This window comes from Rhamphochromis sp. 'chilingali', assembly GCF_963969265.1.
Source record: "Rhamphochromis sp. 'chilingali' genome assembly, chromosome: 8".
Lineage (NCBI taxonomy): Eukaryota > Metazoa > Chordata > Actinopteri > Cichliformes > Cichlidae > Rhamphochromis > Rhamphochromis sp. 'chilingali'.
In genome coordinates, this window is record NC_137935.1 from 22,116,296 (window position 1) to 22,134,866 (window position 18,571).

Here is an 18,571-nt window from a genome sequence, read left to right on the forward strand (position 1 = left end):
TATCACACTATAGAACTTTTTTTGCTGAAAAATGTTCCAAATTGCTGAAATCACACATATCCTGTGACTGGTTTTTTTGGTTTTATTAATTATTCATCTCTCCACTTGCCTTTAGTCAAACTGAGCCTCTCAGGGGGTGTCTGCATTTGACTCTAACTAGACTGCTTGTTTTCTCTCTACTCTTCCCAGAGCTGCCACTAGGGGGCAAATATTCCCGTCTTGACAGTAATTGCTCTCTTTATTATTCCAGCTATCCATCAGGGAAACCTCTTTCCATTACTTTGCACTCTGTCCTGTCAGAGGGACATTACCAGTTCAGTGCAAAGCACCTTTAAAATGGTTATCTTCATGAGATGTGCTTGATTTATTTTGGCAGTTACTCAGAATAGGGATATTTTTCCATGCATTATAAAGAAAATGAGCATTTTCCCCCCTGATGATTCAAAATGAAAGTAGGATATATTTACATTTTCCAGCAATCGGGTTCTGGGTCTCTACCAGGTCCAGCCAGCTGATTCATTTAAAAAGAAGTTATTTCAGGGGTTTTCATTGTATGTGTATCAACAAGCTTCAAAGTGCATTTGTCATTGTGTCTGAACTTATATATAAAGTCACAGACCGTGGACATCAGTGCAACCATGTGCCTATTTTTGCAACTGCAGGTTGTCTCAAGAGATTTAAGCTATCTCTTCTATCCTCCCTGTACGCTGCGTGACTCTTTGCCAGGGCAGATGCATGTGTTACACTCCCAGGACGGGGGCTGTCGCGAGCCACTCAGCTGGTGAGCAGCCCCTGTCACCTGGAGGTGGGGGGGGCAGACAGAGAGGGCTAACCTTGGAATCCCCTCCCCCGCTGCCACATTCTCCTTTGTCATACCACCACTTGTTTTTCAATTTGTCCAACAGGCCCTGCTCGTTGAGTTTTAGCACGGCCAGGTTGACCGCGTTTCTTTAAGTAAAAAAGGAGGAACAGATAAGATAGTTTGGTCAGAGCAGAGGATGGAGGGACAAACAGACAAGATGGACGGGGGACCGTAGTCAGGAGAAGGAAAGGGAAAAGGAGGACGAGAGGGAGCAGAAATTAGGATGGGCTGAATTCACACATACAGGTGAGTTAGAGGGGGAAAACCGCACCCCGGACAACGCTCTCCCTTACTATCACTCCTTGACTTACTTCTGGAATTTTTTCCAAATTTGTTTTGTGGTTTTACAAAAAAAACCCTCTTGCGTTACTCTTCTGTATCTGGCTGCACTAAAATCAGATGCTACCACAGTGAGTGTCAGATTACTGGTATATAGTGTGTTAACCAGGTCTCTGTAGTGTACTGATGAGGCACTTGCCCCCTCCTGCTGCCCCCCTGTCGTCCTATTGCTCTGTGTGTGCACATTGTGTTTCTGTGGCCTCAGTTTCCTAAGGCCCTGCTTACTCTGTTAAAGGGACTGACCTCTAAACAAAATTCAGGGACACAGGGATAACTATTTGGCATCCGTACAGTGTATGTTTGTCTGTATACCTAGCATGATTTTAATGAAATACAAAATCATTACTTGCCAATACTTCTTTGTAGATGTGCATGCAGTGTGTGGCCTCGAGTGTCTAAAATGTTTATGTTTAAGTAATTTAATTACATGTAAATTTTCCATGCAAAAAAGAACAAAAATTAATTGAATCTGTTTGAATGGCAATTTACTTCATCAATACACAGTTTTTAGCAGGGGTGTCAAACATAAGGGCCAGATTCTGCCCCCCCAATGGCCATACTACGCCAAAGTAACAATACAAAGACATTTCTATATTAGAAATATTTCTTAATGATGATTTATTAATTATGAATTACTCTCCAGTAATTGTAACTGCAGTAGAGTCCGTGTAGCGAGCCACATGAACGTTTTTCTGTAATTTTACACATTTATTTATTTATGCTAACAGATTTCTTTCATTTACTACAGCAGCAATTTTTTATCATGTAGAACAACTGAGACATCAAATTGAAATTAAACTTCTTTTTCTTATTTTAAATGGGATTAAATGTGTAGTTAAACATCTTTACACTGACAGAAAAGGGAGTTTGGACTGTTTATGATGAAAGCGAGACATATGTGCCCCATAATGTAAAATCAGTTTGACATCCTGGATTTATAGCAAACATCCATCCATCCATTTACTTCCACTTATCCTGAAGCCTATCCCAGCTGTCATAGGGCGAGAGGCGGGGCACACCCTGGACAGGTCGCCAGTCTGTCTCAGGGCTACACAGAGACAGACAACCATTCGCACCCACATTCACACCTATGGGCAATTTGGATTAATCAATTAACCTATCGCCACAAACTGCATGTCTTTGGACTGTGGGAGAAAGCCGGAGTACCCAGAGTGAACCCACGCAAACACGGGGAAAACATGCAAACTCCACACAGAAAGACCCCGCCTGTTGGTGGAATTGAACTCAGGACCTTCTTGCTGCGCGGCAACATTATTTGAAAAATCATGCTTCATGTTTACAAGGGCCAAGAGTTATGGTATGACTGTGTCATTTTCTGCTTTCTCTGCCACATCTTTGATTTTTACAGCTGCCCATGAACTCTTTCCTGTCATCCTCTTCTTGTGCGACTGTGCTCTGCTTTTGTTTGTGCGATGCTTATCGGCCAAACTAATCTCTGCACAACGGTCACAGCAGTCGCTGCGTACTTGTTTATTTGTCTGGCCCTTTGTCTGTGCACTTGCCTATCTGGAAGCACTATCTCATCTCTGACGGTCTGATGGTACACTGGTGTTAAGAGCTTAGAAACAATATTCGAGAGATTCGAGAAGAGACAGCGTTCTCTGGGGTGATCTAATCTGCCGGCCATGACTAATCTCATCAACATAAGAGGAATGGATGAAAACAGTTCAAAAAGATCTGTAAAGCATGATAATGACAGTCACATATTAAAAGTCACATCAAAAGGAGTCATATAGCAGAAAGTAAACAATACTATTAATGTTCAGCTCAGTCAGCAGAGTATTCATGCTCTTCTTCATCATCATCATCATCATCCTCATCACATCAAATGATTACTGCACCAGGAGGAGAGGCAGGCTCACCCGGCGTGCGCACTCGCAGCCTTGTGCAAGTCTGTTTCTGCAGACTGAGAGCTGCCAGAGACAACCGTGGATAGTCCCAGGTATGTGTTACGGGGGAGCTTCCAAAGGAACCTATCCACTTGCTGTCTGTCACAATTTTCCCTCATAAACGGGAAAACCTTTTTTTTTCTCTTTTAAGAAAATAAGAGCTAAACTACAGGGCGACAGGGGTCTTGAGGAACTTTGCACCATGCACAGGGGAAAGTTATAGGACATGGTGTGAGGCTGATGTGCTGTTTGTGCTTTGCCTTTTATGTGGCAAATCTGAAATGCTGACAGAGATAGATGGAGGAGAGAGGAGTGAGCAAGTGGTCCAGCTTTGCTGAATTTAGTCAATTATTTTTTTCTCTCAGCAGGCACTTGTCACATTGAGAAGACAAAGTTTCTTTACTGCTGTCACAGTCACCTGGAAAATGAATTATCTGCATTGCTGAGGATATCGCAGTGAAACCTATTGAGACTGTTACTGTAAGCTCAAGTTAACAAGCCAGAGAAACAAATGTCTACTGAGGGAAAAACAAGATAAAATGACCAACTTCACTTAGTCATTTGTTTCCTCCATCTTTTGGTTTCTATTTCATGTTGATGCACTTTTTCCTTTTAAAAAACTACTACTAATTTTTCTGTTTAATTTGAGATTGTTCAATTATCTATTAATTTAACTGGTTTAAAGATTGAAACTGTGTCTTTCTTTTGTTTGTGGATCTGTATTTTTCCTGTATTATATTTACTTTGAATTCCCCCCATTGGACAGGCCCCTCTGCTTCCTGTTCCTCACTTTTTTTCTTTTCCTGGTTGTCTATAAATTCCCCCCGTGGCTCTGGATGGAGTGGCAGCAGTCTGTGGTTCTGCCTCTCCTCGTGGTCATTCTCTGGTAATAAATCTCTCTTTTAATCATTGTCATCATCAGTATCATGGAAGAGTGAGATGATAGCAGACAAATGAACAGAGTTACCTGGAAGGTGGCCCTGTGGAGAAAAGGTGGTTGAAAATAGCAACAAAAAAGAAAGGAAGGACACAAGCACAAAGCGACGTATGGATGACAGCGACACAGGACAAAGACAGTGGAGGTGACATGCTTTGATTTAACAGATGGCAGAAGTGAGAGCAAAGAGTCGAACAGAATTACAAACAATACAAAAAGGAAGGCAGAAAGTGGGGGGAAAAAGAAATTAAGGTATTAACAAAAGAAACCATGACTAAACAAATGATTTGCACGTTTAACACATTTATCGAAGTCACTGCTGCTCGGTAAAAACATATAACTGCCATAAATCCATAAACTGTGTTAAATCAATAACATTTACGGTTAATTTGGGACTTTACGCTTGCGAGAATCAATCAATATCCACTTCGGTCAATTTTTACAATTCTTTGGTTGAGAAATTTTCACCAGACAGCAGTGAGAGGTTGATTTAGGTCAAGTATTAAAGGCACAGCAGGGTAGGTGGAATATCGCAGCAATAGTCCAGTATCAGCGTCGTTACTGTTTCCTATTGTTACACTATTCCACCCACCTTAACTGTGAGCCTTTCGGTGTTGCAATGCCGTATCCTTTGGAGTCCAGGTTGCCTCCGACTTTCATGGTATCACAAGGCTTTCGCTGCTCCGTGTATTCGTTCATGGTGGACTCGAGAAGGAAGGCGTACTTCCCCTTGGACTTTCGGACCCTTGCCACGCCTTCTGCTGTGGTTTTGGTGAAGACAGTTGGCTCAGCGGATTTCATATATGACCACATCTTCTCGTATACAGCTATTTTGGATCTCTAGCATGGAAGAGGAGCAAAGGGGAGAAAGGAAAAGGTTAACAGGGAATTAATGGGTATAAATTCACAGTTATAGGAGCAAATTTTCCCTAAAATGATGTGGAAGCCAGCTGTCAAGGAAGCTACGTTGTAGATGTTCACTGTATATATTTCAGCCGTTTAATAAAAATAAATGAGTCCCACTAACAAATACTGCCTGTTTGTTGCTAAGTTATTGATGTTCTCCAAAAGATATTAAACATTAAACACTCAAACTTGCCAAACACATTGCTCTTAAACTTGATTTGGGAAGGTTAACAAAAATGAAAACAAAATTCCATTTTTGTGACCTATTTCAAATGGATTTATGCTTAAGGAATGAGTAGAAATTAATTGGTTTTCAGCTACAAGAAAAATAGAACAATGCCTGCCAGTCTTTTTCTTTTATAAATATTACTTTGAACAGTGTGCGGACACCATCTAATTAATTATTCAAATCGACATGCTGACCTTAGTGCTGACTTTACTGATGCAAAAAGGAAGCTGTTAATCCATGTTAACAATCCATGTTTCCACTGGATTTGATTTGTTGCTACAGCTTCATATGATGTGAAGCTGACTTTTCCTCTTTTGGTCCCTGAGTAAAATGATGCTGTTGATGGTGTGCTGTGTCTTCAATGTTTATCTCCTGGTGTATAATCACATTTACTGTATAACCACATTTAAATTATGACGTAGATGCTAACAAGTCAAGCATCAGTCTTACTTTTTACTGGAATACTTGTACACTAAGCTGGTGTGTGGTTATGAATTTAGGACTGAGTACAGTACAAAAGTCTTCAGCCACCACTTATTTCTTTATATTTTGCCTTGAACAAACCAGACGTTTTTGGACTTTGGCTGCTTTTTCACTCATTTTCAGTCCACTCTTTGTACCTGGCTATTTTCAGAGGAATGTTGTGTTTTTTAAAACCACTTACTGTGGTTGAATCATTCAAGCATACAGAATATGCCGAACCTAATGGGTGAACCAGTGTTGTAGCTACAAATATAACAAAATGTATCTTTAGGCACTTTGTTACTATTAGCTTAGCCTATTAAAAAAATGATAATTATTTGCAATTTCTTTACTTGAAACTTGAATCTATGAAAAATTCCAAAATAACTCAGTTTTTCAAGCATATAAACTGTGCTTTTGTACCAATATGGTGATACCCAAAGAGCCAAAAATCTAGCACATCTCCACATGTTATACAGTGTTTCCTTAAAGACACATAATGGAAATGACAGAGACAGAAGTGGCAGGCCTAAAAAACTACAAGACAAACCAGGGACAAAAAGCAGGGGTATGTCACATCACTGAAAAAAGACTGAATATCAGTTGCGACAGGTCATATGGGGTGGTGAATCCAAATTGAAATTTTTGGGTTCAATCAATTTGAAGACAGAGGAGGTCAGGCGAGAGCTACAACAGTGAGTGTCTACAGCCATCTGTAAAACATTTCAGACAGTGGTGCTGGGGATCTTGTCAGAACTGATGGAATTATGAATGCATTGAAGTATTTTCAGATCTTGATCCACCGTGCTGTACTAGCTGGAAAGCGTCTGATTGACATCACAATGATCCCAAACACACTGTCAATGCAGTAAAAGCACACCTGGATATCGGTCATGGATTGGTCTCCCCAGAGCCTGGACCTCAACATCCATGAAGCGGTGTGGGATCGTCTTGTGTGGTCATACCAGATATTGGCTTTTGAGCTTATTATAATTGTACAAACTCTGTTGCACATATTTCAGTAAATAAATTCACCAGTTTCTTAGCAAAATACGAAGAAATGAAAGGTGGCTTAAGACGTCTGCACAGTATTGTAAATAAACTCTATTATATTTTTTTATAATGTGTACTGTATACATCCTACATATGTCTGTGGTCTTGTAATTCTGCACATCGGTCTGTGTGTATATATGTGAAATGATTTGTTTGCTTGTGTGTGTGAACTGCGTGTACTCAAGAGTGAAAATAACAAGCAGAGGAGTCAAACTGTCATCCTCCACCAGCGCACTGCTTCTTTCTTCTCTTTCACTCCTGGTGATAAAGTGTTATTCTGTCGCTCTTCGAGCAACAAGCCAGGGCCTCAGCCACTGAAACCAGCACCCGGGGAATGATATGTGTGTGTATCAGTGTGCTGCTAGTGCGTGACGGACACCTATCCCATAATAATGTCACACACATCAAAAGGCTCCGCCTCTCTTCATTCAACCCTCTTTCTCTTCATTTTTCTCCTTCCATTTCTTCCTCTGTCTGCCAAAGTCTATCACAGTTTCTCACCCCCCCTCCTGTACACCTCCAGCCCATCTATCCAAGCCCCCACCTATCAAAGAAAGTGAGACCGAGAGACGCCGATAATAAACGCGCGTGTACAAAGCGCCGTCTAGCCTTGGAGGGATGGATGTGTGACAATAAGGTGTGACTCTTTCCAGATTCTTTAACAATGAGCGTAGCTGTGAAAGAGGAAAATGGATGCTGCAAGTCACCTTCAGGCATGCACAATATGGAAACGCTTTTAAACTTACATGGACGCACGTACCGTGTTTCTGCGCGTTACAAAACGCCACTCAAACTTGCTTACACATATAAGACACATGCATATGTTGCTTTATGTGCACACGATATTGTATGTACACATCCACGGTCACACAAACACACTTGCATGCACACACAAGATAATTAATGGTGGTGGCGAATCCCCCTCAGCTGTGGGAGAGTAAATTGCTTTTTCACCCTCCACAGATTTCAGCCTGCTCGTTATGTTGATGATGCCAGAGCGACTAACAGAAGCACAAACTGCCTGCTACATTCTCCCCCCTTTCCTCCTTTGTCTCCAGACACAAATACCAGTGCACACATTCCTACAGAGCAGAACTGTTTATATACACATAACATGCACAGGAACAAAAACAAATCTTAATAATTGTGTGAAGCAAAAGGGAAAGAAAAAAAAAAATAGGATTGTGTGCATGTTCATGTGTGTCAACTATTAGCACTGACTGGAAGCCACATAGGTGAAGAGGTCAAAGGGTGAAGGTGTAATTGGGGCTTCTTTACCCCACTCTGCTATTCTTTCCACTTTCTTTTCATAGCAGCATATTCTATCCCACCGGTTATCCTTGACTTTACTTACCTTACTGCCTACTTTTATAATCATTATGGTTTTATTCCTTTATTTTGATTAACTGCTGAGGACTGTGGTAAAAAAAACATCTTTTCACTGTAATCAACATTGCGTTTGAGAAAATCCAGCACAGATCTTTTGTTTTCTCATGTCCGGTGTAATCTTTTTAAATCTTACTGTGGGCTTTGATCAGGTTTTACACGCAAACTAACTGGAAACAGAAAGTCATCTCAGCTTACCATCACGTTTCAAGTCTCTCTCAAGTCGAGATCAGTACACGAAAGATCCTTTAATTTCGATTTTCTAGAATGTTGTAGATTGGTTTTCAAGTATGTGCTGCTTGAATTAGCCTAGGTAACCGAGGCACACTCATTATTCCCTACTAGCATACAAGTGATTAAAGTTCTGCCACTAAAGTATTTTCTGAACAATGTAATATTTTAAATAGTCATCTCTGTAAATTTGAATCTGCACCCAGTTGTCAGTTTATTAGCTATACCTTACTAATACCAGGTTGGACCCTCTTTTGCCTTCAAAAATGCTTTAATTCTTCGTGGCATCGATTCAACAAAGTGCTGAAAACTTTGATCTATACTGACGTGATAGCATCACACAGTTGCTGCTTTGTTGGGTGCACACCAATCAATCCCACAGGTGTTAGATTTAGATCTGATGATTGTGGAGGTTATTTTCAAGAAACCAGTTTGAGATGATCTGAAAAAATATCTCCCTCACTATTACACCACCACCACTGTTGATTCCATGATGGATCAGACCATTTTTCAATCTCTATTGTCCTATTTGGTGAGTCCATGTGAATTGTAGCCTCAGTTCCTCCTGCTCTTAGCTGACAGGAACAGCCTTATGTTGCAGTAGCTTCAAGTCTGGATATGTTGTGCACTGCACAGCTTGTCTGGTACAAACAGCAATGACACATTTAAAATCACTTAAATCACCTTTTCCACGCATTATGATGGCCTGTGTGGACTTCAGGAGCCTGTCCTGACCATCTCTACATATCTAAATGCACTGAAATGTTGCCATGTGATTGGCTGATTGCATATTTCCATTAACCTGAAAAGGCTCAAGCAATCAAATAAAATGAACAGTGGGCGTTGAGTTCATACCCTGAAGAATTCTTTAGTGGAGCCTGAGTCCAGCGTCCCATAGGCTATCTCTGTCTGTTTGGCCAAGTCCTCTGCACTCTCTATCGGTGAAACCATCCTCTCCACAGTGAGGAATGCAGCCAAGTTGGCTGTGTAAGAGGAGATGATGATAAGAGTAAAGAACCACCACACACCTCCAACAATACGTCCAGATAGAGACCTGCAGAGAAGAGAGTGGGGAGTGAGGTAGGGAGAAAAAACAGGGAAAGAAGAGTGAGGTGTAAGAAAGGGAAAGATAAAGTCAATTTTTTTTTACAAAGTGGCCAAGATGGCAAGATTAGGGAGATGAAAGAAAGCAAACACAGACGAGAAATCAGCAGATGGATGAAACGGAGATGGTTAAGGTAAAGACGACAGTGAAGGGATTAAAAAACGCGAGAGAGAAAGAAACACAATTACCGTTGCAGAGATATGCAACACAGAAAACTGTAGCTTCACAAAGCGTTCTGTGTGCATGACAAAACTGACAGTACCGCCAAAGTAATTGTCTTTCAACCTGAAAACCAATTCAGCACTAACAGCAACCGAGGCTACATGAAACAGATAGCAATCGGGGCAAGCCAGCATCTCTCTCATCCTCTTTCCTTCTTTTCCTTTTCTCCATGCTTACGCTGTTTATCTCCCAATTGTGAGCAGGAGCATCAAAGTAAGTGGCAATTCATTTTTTTTTTTTTTTGCATGAACTTGTTTTCACTGAGTAAAAGGAAGGAAAGCAAGTGAGAGTGAACCTATTAGAGAAAGTCAGAGAAAAATACATGAAGGCCACATGATGTTTCCTTTTAAGTACCGCAGTCAGTAAAAGACCTTGAAATTCTAATGGGCAGAAACAGCAACAAGGAAAATAATAATACAGAAAAAAAATCAAAAAAACAACTTCACTTCAAAGGAGTGAGAAACAAAGTGAAAATATTACTGGGCATACACTACAAGACATTCAGAAAGAAAGAAAAAATGCAGAAAATGACTGATAAAAGACCTGATAAATAACTTGAGCATGAAAGCAAATCATCAATTCTAATTCATCGCTTTTGCTTTTAAGAAGCACTTTAATATTATTATTTTTTTGGTAAAATTACACCAAAAAGAAATAAAACAACTGAAAGGTGCTATGATGAACTCCTGATTCAGGTGATCTGTGATCCGTTATCATAAAAACACTGATTATAGCCACTTAAACCTCGGGCGATAATCAGATCCTCTTGCATACAATCAGACAATGTGTTCCGATATTTACCGGACAGCCTGGTGATACCAACACTCTGTTGTGAGAGCGGCGGCAGACAAATTATTTTTAGTCGGGTTTATTTGTAAGAAGTGTGAGCGGAAGAGAAAACGAGGAGCGAGAAAGTGGAGAGATGCATTGACGCATGACTCGGCATAAATTGTCACCTTTTGGAGCAACTCTGCATTATGCTGCTCTTCAAAATCCATCGCACCTCTTAATCCACACACACGCAAACACACACAGACTTGATAGTGTTTGTCCTTGAGGCCTTGATCTGTTTGCTTGAAATAATGAACCTGGCATACACCGTGATGGATTCTCAGACGAAACTGTTGTTAGATATATTTTTATACTTATTAGGATACAACAGAAACTTTCTGTTTTTTTAACCATGTGACACTTTGATGTAATGTTTGTCTTTGAGCCCAGAAAAGGAAATATGCCGGTGACAGAGATTAGGAGGATGAAGAGGATGGCATGTTCAGAAGTTTCATAGATTTCACAGGATTTCTGTTAGTGGCCAAAAACGCAGAGGTGATCTGACTGGTTAGCTGGTGAACAATACCTTATTAATTCAACCTTGTGGAGTGACTCTGGGTGAGTGGAAAAAGAAAGTGGTATAAAAGAAAAAATGACCGTGTAAGGAATCTGTTGAAGTTTAAGTTGCACCTTATTGATCACTGGGGAAATTTTGTCCTCTGTAACTGACCCATTATAATCACTGAGTGGCATTTGGCAGAGTGCACTGCTTATTTCCTTGGCTAGTGCTTCAGGCAGGACCGGTGACAAGAGAAGTGGCGTAAAACTTTACTGCAGTTCTGCATATCTTGTATTCATAAGCATTACATAAACTTTTAATAACCAATATACGCTCTAATGTATTTTTAAGGAGCATTTATTAATTCATTTGACAGCTCCTCTTGGGGCAACCGCAGGTGCTGGTATGAGCAGATACTGAATGACAATACACTGCAGCAAAACACATCTCTAACATAAAATATACGGGTTCCTCAAATTTATTACATCAAATTAAAGGCTCCGGCCTACAGCTTTCATAAATTAACACTGTTGATAATAACAAAAATTATTTTTGCAACGTATACGCAGGCTCTTTAATAGAAATTTTAAGCTAAAATATAACTACTGTTGTTTTCCAACAATTTTCAGATTTAATATAACCTAAACCACGTTCTTGCCCTAAAGTAGTGCAAACAGCCACAGATGCAAAAGAGAAGAAGTAAAATAGTAATTGCCAAACATAGGATACAAACTGAAAATCGTCTGTTTGATATGTGTCTAAATCACTACCTCCTTCATTGAAAATGGACTCTTTATACCAGTTAAACTGACTTGTTTTCTGGAAGTGTAATTTCTCTTGCTGCTTCTGACCTGTAGAGGCACTAGACCAGCATGTAAGCAAGCACTCTTGCTTTTTTTTTTTAAAGCAGATGTTAGTAGCATTCCTAATAACATGCAATCTTACTGTAGCAAACAAAATCTCTTTTTTTGTCCACCAACTCCTCCTACACGATCAGGAGTTGAGGAATCAAGACAATCGGGCACACTGGTTCATCACAGCCCACTGAAGGTTCTTATCAATATCACATGTTATGGCATCATCGTGTGATCTAGCAATCACCTAACAGTGATCTAAAACCACAGTCTAAACCAGGGGTGGGCAATTCCAGGCCTCGAGGGCCGGTGTCCTGCAGGTTTTAAATCTCACCTTGGGTCAACACACCCGAATCAAATGATTCGTTCGTTACCAGGCCTCTGGAGAACTTCAGGACATGTTGAGGAGCTAATTTAGCCATTTAAATCAGCTGTGTTGGATCAAGGACACATCTAAAACCTGCAGGGACACCGGCCCTCGAGGCCTGGAGTTGCCCACCCCTGGTCTAAACAGTACTACAGTATGAACATGTACTAGGACCTAAAATGCATGTGTCATTAGATGAGAGAGGAATAAGGTACGATGAGGACATATTTCTTCTTCTTTTTGCATTAGAATTGTCATCTTAAACTAAACACTGCATCCATCAACGCCAAGCAGCATTTTCAGCTGTAGTTGTTGACAGATGAATTTCCGAGGTCCATTATTTTATCAGCAGAATGCTCAATTCGAGCATTCAATCATTTTTCTAATTAATTTTATTTACATTAAACCCGTGAGGTTCTTTGAATAAATCATCCTCAGTGTTCATGAATCTAAAATGATCACATCTGATTCATTTTATTTCTAGATTAAAGGTTTCATAGGGGGGAAAACAGAATGTTGGACCACAGTGCAGGACAGCCAGCAAAGTTAATCTGACATTATAGTAGAGTCTAATTTACTAATTTTTTTTTCACTTTAATACCTTAACTTTGGTGTGTCATTTGCTGGGCTGAGACTGGGCTAGCATCTGCTGCAAACAATCTCCCTTTGTTCTGTTTACATTCAGACTAAACTTGATCTTAGCGAGGATTTTCTTTTTTTTAAATGATAAAACCCAGCAATACAGTGAAGAGCCAGGGAAAGATGGGCTTCCCCATTTAAATAAGGCTCAGCGTTTAATGAAGTCCTACAAATCTGTAACATAAAGCAAAGTCGTTAAACCTCACAGTAAAGCTTCTCACACTAATTACAATACACTGGGAAGAGACACAGATTGTGCAGCCTTTCAGTGTGTTTAAGGCTGATTTACAATTATAGCTACTCCCATGCACAGTTTTCCTCTTGCTGAATGGGCTGTTAATACAGATGTGACAATGACAGAAACACTGTAAAAGTTAAACGGCTCACTGAGTCTGCACATGCGCTTTGGCACATTCTTTTATGCTATGTTGGGGGCGAGGTTACTGCTTTTATTCTGAAAATGAACTAAAAATGGTTCTGTATCTCAGGCAGCTTGATAGAAAACCATCCTATTGGAGAACACGTTTGCCCTCTGGCGCTTGATTTAGATGGAATCGTGTGTTACAATATGTGCAAGCAGGCATGTGTACAAATGTGCTTTCATGTGGACGTGTGGATGAATTCAGCTGTTCTCAGAGTGCATGCCAGTACACTCGGCTGATCTTTGACAGCAGTGTCTTTGATTCTTTTCGCGTCTGTGTGAGAGATGCTGCCTGTGTGTGCGGTTTCACGGTGTTGGTATGCAACAGGCGAGTCATTCTATAGCTGGTCATGTATCATCTATGATAGCCAACAGATTGCCTCCCCAATCCAGTGTGTGAAAGATTAATGGCATGCTGTTCGTCTTCACTCCCTCTCACACGGACTCACACTGTCACCCGCAAACACTCGAATCCTTCTGAGCTATGCAATTTGTTTAGCATCCAATACATCTGGATTTCATCGCCTGACAGAAGAGACTGCAATTTTGAGCTTCAGGTGTGCCCATAATATCTAGAGTGTGTTTTTATTTTTACTCCCATAAGACCAATTGAAGATCAGTGTCAGGCAGATCAGTTGAAAACTATAATCAATTACTCATTAAATGTTATTTCAGCAACAATTACAACGAGTCACCTCATTTGACTTCACTTTGATCAGTCAACATCAAAGATTCCTTTAAACACCTCCAAACCATCTAAAGCAAAGCTGTCTTCAAGTTACGGGAGGAAGCGAGACCAGTTTCATCAAATATCAAGTCTGCTGGCAGTGTGACTGATGTTTTAAGAAAGTGAAGCTTAAATGTTTGCTTTTGGCACAATAAAAGACAGAAAGGCTGAATAATGCAGGTGGGAGGCATAATATAATACAACCTTTCTCTTCTTTGTCTCTTCTTGCTTTCATCTTTTTCCGGGAACGACTAGAGGTGTGACATAAAGTAAATCAGCAAAATGATTGAAACGGGCTCAAAGACGCCACAGCAGATGAAGGCAGAATAAAGGGCATCAAGGCGAACATGAAAAAAAAAATAAAATTAATCGATTAAACAGTAGGTGCTGCAGGCAGGTAATGAACGGCATAATAGGAGACAATAAGAGGAACTATAAAAGTGAAGCAGAAAAGATCTGAGCTGCTTAGAGAGAGGAGCCTTGAAAAGACTGTTCATAAAATAAAAAGGATTACTTGTGAAATTCATAAACACGTCGTCTGTCAGCGTGACTGGGTTCTAATCAGTGACCTTGAGACTAATCATTAATTACTCAGTAGGCTTCGGTGTCCCAGTGCAGTTAGTTAGTCATGCCATTAGCTGGATCTGTTGCTACCATTAACTGTTCAACACACCCACAGCCATTTGCTCAATGCACATGACACTCACAAACACACATTTATACGCAGCCACACACACTCAAGCTCACAACTGCCCAGACAGCAGCAGACACACTCGCACAGCCCCCCTCAATACACGTACACACAAGAGACGGAAGCTGTAATTTCATATGCTTATTGACAGAGACAGATCTAATCCCTGTGAGATGTTCACTGGCGATCCCTTTACCTCTTTCTTGCTTCCCTGCAGTCCCTCTTGGTCTTTCTTATTCTGAGAACAGACATTTCCACCATGATTTAATCTCTTTCTTTTATTTTTTTTAAGTCCCGCACTATCACCTAACCATCCATCACTTTGTTGCCACCCTTTATGTTATGACCAAGCCAATCGCCATCATTAGAAACCCAAAAGCCCGGGCTAAAAGATGACAGGCGGGTGGGGCTAATGCCCATCAAGGTCACTCTGACAATGTGTTTGAGGGTGTATAAATATGTTCATGGCAGCCATTACCTTGTGCTTGACTGGAAAGGTGAAAGAAACACAAGTCGGTGTGTCGGTTGCGTGGGATGCTCAGATAAAGTAGTCAGTAGTGTCATAAACATGTAGACACGCCACCACACACGTGCACAGCAGTTTCCATTATATAAATGCCAACTACAAAAGTGAGCATCAAAGAAAAAAAGAGGTAGGGAGGCCATAGGTGGACAGATAGATAGAGAGAAAGAGAGAAAGAAAGAAAGAAAGAAGAGAGCTGAATAGGAGTGTTGTTACACTGTGTCTCCTAGACTGCAGAGATGACTGCAGCACAGAGAGAGGGACCCACGCTGAATACCAATGGACTTACTATGGCAGCTCACTACAACATACACAGTCAATACACAGAGTATACGGAGTCAAACAACCAGTATCGACACATGGGTACAGATGTTCATAAATGTAATAAGACAAAACATAATGCGGGGCAGGAGAGATGCATAGTTCACCAAGCAAAAAAAAGAAACCATGCACTTGTAACAACCAACGAGGCAAACTGCAAAGCAGATGAACACAGACTGAAATGAACATATAGAAGAAACAGGAACGCATTCAACCAGTCAGAAAGAATATTTCTTCCTGCAGCGGCTGCCTCTTTTCCTTTATTCCCAACTCCACAGTAAATGTCAGCCTCGATATTCCGATCCCCGCTGACTGGCCAGGGACAATACAACTGGAAAGATGGAGGAAAGTGAGGATAAAGCCTGAGCAAAAAAATAGGCGTCCCATCGTCAGAGTAGACATATGGATGATGAAAAACGATGGAAAACAATAAAGAAATTAGATTCTTCAAAGACTTCAGCAAAATAATTTGCAGAGAAAATAAAGTAACTGTAGACATAACAGAATGAAGTACAGCATGTAAAGTCTGAAAGAAGACGTAGCTCCAGCAATGCTACCATAGTGTTTTTACCTACAGTGGACAATACTCAAAATTGAACTTTCTTCAGTTTTTCTGGTTGTTTTCAATTCATCATTTTTACATAACATATTTATCTGGAGCCACTGTGTCACAGAGAGGGTTACTTGCCCAAAGAAGTCATAAAGCTTAAAAAATAATGCATATATACATACTTTTTCAAATTTTGTTTATATACAGTCTCTTTGCCCATATGGAAAAGATATATATAAATCTTATAAAGTTTGTATCTGTCTTGTGTGAAACTTGTATGAAAAGCATATAAGTGTGAAAACAGATATAAGATCCCTTGAAAAATTATATAATGAAACTTGTATGTTTTGGATACTTACTAAAACAATGTGTGAAAGTAATGCGAAAGTGGCCACTTTCATGAGTAAATCACATATAAGTTTTTACTATTTCTTTTCCGTATGGGTGGATTTGATCTCTCGTACAAACATTGCAAGAAATTCTGTTATGTTTGCCTTTATTATCATTTAGTTCATTTTGTTGTTTTTTGATATGGTTGAACAGCTAATAGAGGGAATGTGATACTGCATATAGATATCACGGTAACATACGCATAAGACATCCTTAAATTTGTAATAAAAGTAAAAGATTATTGGATATTTTCAATACAAGGAAACTTGAAGGCATCTCGGCAAAAAAAAAAAAGGGGGGGGGGGGGGGGGGTTACAGTCTGTGTTATGATAATACATAAATACCTTGTCTTCACTGTAGCTGTAGCACATTTCTGCTGTCAGGTGTGACTTGAGTTAGCATTATGATTCTGCCTGCTTGCAAAGGTGAACAAGGGAATGTGAGATTAAAGGAAATGAACTGAGGAGAAAGAAAAGTGATATGACATTATGATATGCAGGACACGTCTCCTTTTCTAAGGACATGATCTAGTATTTCTGCAGAGCACAGTGTCAAAGAGGCTCATCCATCACATGATTTTATGGCAAAAAGCCTGGTCGCCGGGCTTATTTCATTTTTTCATCAATGAGTCTGATGACTAATAAACTCTTTGACCGTGATTTCATGTGGAATAATGCTACTACATGAACACAACCTAAATTTAAAAGCTTTATAGTCACAGACACTGCTATCTAGCCAAATTGGCACATTAAAAACAGTAAAATTTGGCTTCATTCAGCGTGGCTCCCAATGACAAAAGAAATACTGGGAGAAAGATACGGGAGAGCACGTTAGGGCCACATGAAGAGAGATTAAGAGGGACAATAGCAAATTTCTCCTCCCCTTACTGAGACTCCTTTGCTATAATCAGCAGCCTTAGTGTTTGCTGTAAGAAAGGGGTGTGATGCTAATCACGGTGCAGGGATGCATGGTTTAGCACGAGATGCATAGGTTGGGCAAAAGATTGGGCAGACTGTAAAAGGTTTTTGATTATAAATAATCTCACCCATAACGCTAAAAGTCACTTTAAGCCCTTAACACCCACTGGCCAAAATATGAGTCCATTGAAAATTCTGCTGCTGTATTTTGAATGACATTGGTCCAATCTGAATGACATTTGCCAAACCGCAAAGCCTCATGATTCAGAGAAGTTAAGTCTTTTACAGACACCATTGCTCTTATTTGTAAGCATGCAGCAATACATTGTCTCCCTTGACTCACTATATATAGCACGCTGTTTTCAGCAAGAGCCCATATAAAGCACCACATATATGGACAAAGCCATTGGGAACATTGAGTGCTATCTATTTAAACATGTGTGGTCAAGAGTTAATATACTTTTGTTTTCATTTGTGCTTCCATCATTAACCTCGCGCCTGTTCACTGAATGCTTTCACCTCTCCTTGGCCTCTTCTTTCTTATTAGAAAACACCAGGTATGTCCCCATATTGTCAATATTACAATTAAGAGATATGCATCTCCAAAGCTCATTTCTGTGTAAAAAAAACAGGGGGTTGAAAACCAAATGCCATCAGAGTGGAGAAACACAGCAAATGTACCCGTCCTTGTGTATCTTGTGAGACTAAAATGTTGATACAGTGTAAATCAAAGTGCATTTACTTCATCAACTGTAACTGTAGGAGGTGCTACTATGAGGAAAAATCTTAAGCCTAAATTGCCAAGATCTGTTTGAAAAATCCATAAGATAAACTAAACACATTTCTTACTGTAAGAATATAATCTGGCATTTGCGGCCGCTGTAATCCTGGCCTATGGAGACGTTGTGCTATATTGGAAGTGACAGGCTGTAGTGATTTATGTGACGAACACTGGCTTCATGTTAAGTATCACATTATTGATATGACAGCTGTAGCTTATACTCAGGACCTGCAAGTGACAGAAAGGTCCACATGTGTGTGTTGGACTGTTGTGAAACTGTACGCTGGTTGTTTTGTTCTTTTACATGCGTGTGTATAAGGAAAGCAAAGTCTGTAAAGTGTCTGTTTATTCGTGTGCACAACTTGTATGACCGTGCATCTCTGAGTGGTTGTGCGCGCAGCCGATGTGAGTGTTTTCC

At 40.2% G+C, this 18,571-nt stretch overlaps 1 protein-coding gene across 6 annotated transcripts in view; it reads right to left on the reverse strand.

Annotated features, from left to right (window-relative positions):
- gria4a (glutamate receptor, ionotropic, AMPA 4a) overlaps nucleotides 1-18,571 on the reverse strand; it is a 123,926-nt gene that overhangs the window by 11,921 nt on the left and 93,434 nt on the right. For 3 of the 6 annotated variants that reach the window (XM_080888817.1, XM_080888819.1, XM_080888818.1), the window contains 2 exons: nucleotides 9,171-9,369; nucleotides 4,641-4,888 (listed from right to left, as the gene is read on the reverse strand). In XM_080888817.1, the coding sequence (XP_080744943.1) occupies nucleotides 4,641-4,888; nucleotides 9,171-9,369 (447 nt within the window). Of the gene's footprint in view, nucleotides 1-833; nucleotides 949-4,640; nucleotides 4,889-9,170; nucleotides 9,370-18,571 lie in introns of those variants that run through there. The other 3 variants (XM_080888823.1, XM_080888820.1, XM_080888821.1) reach the window with 2 other exon arrangements.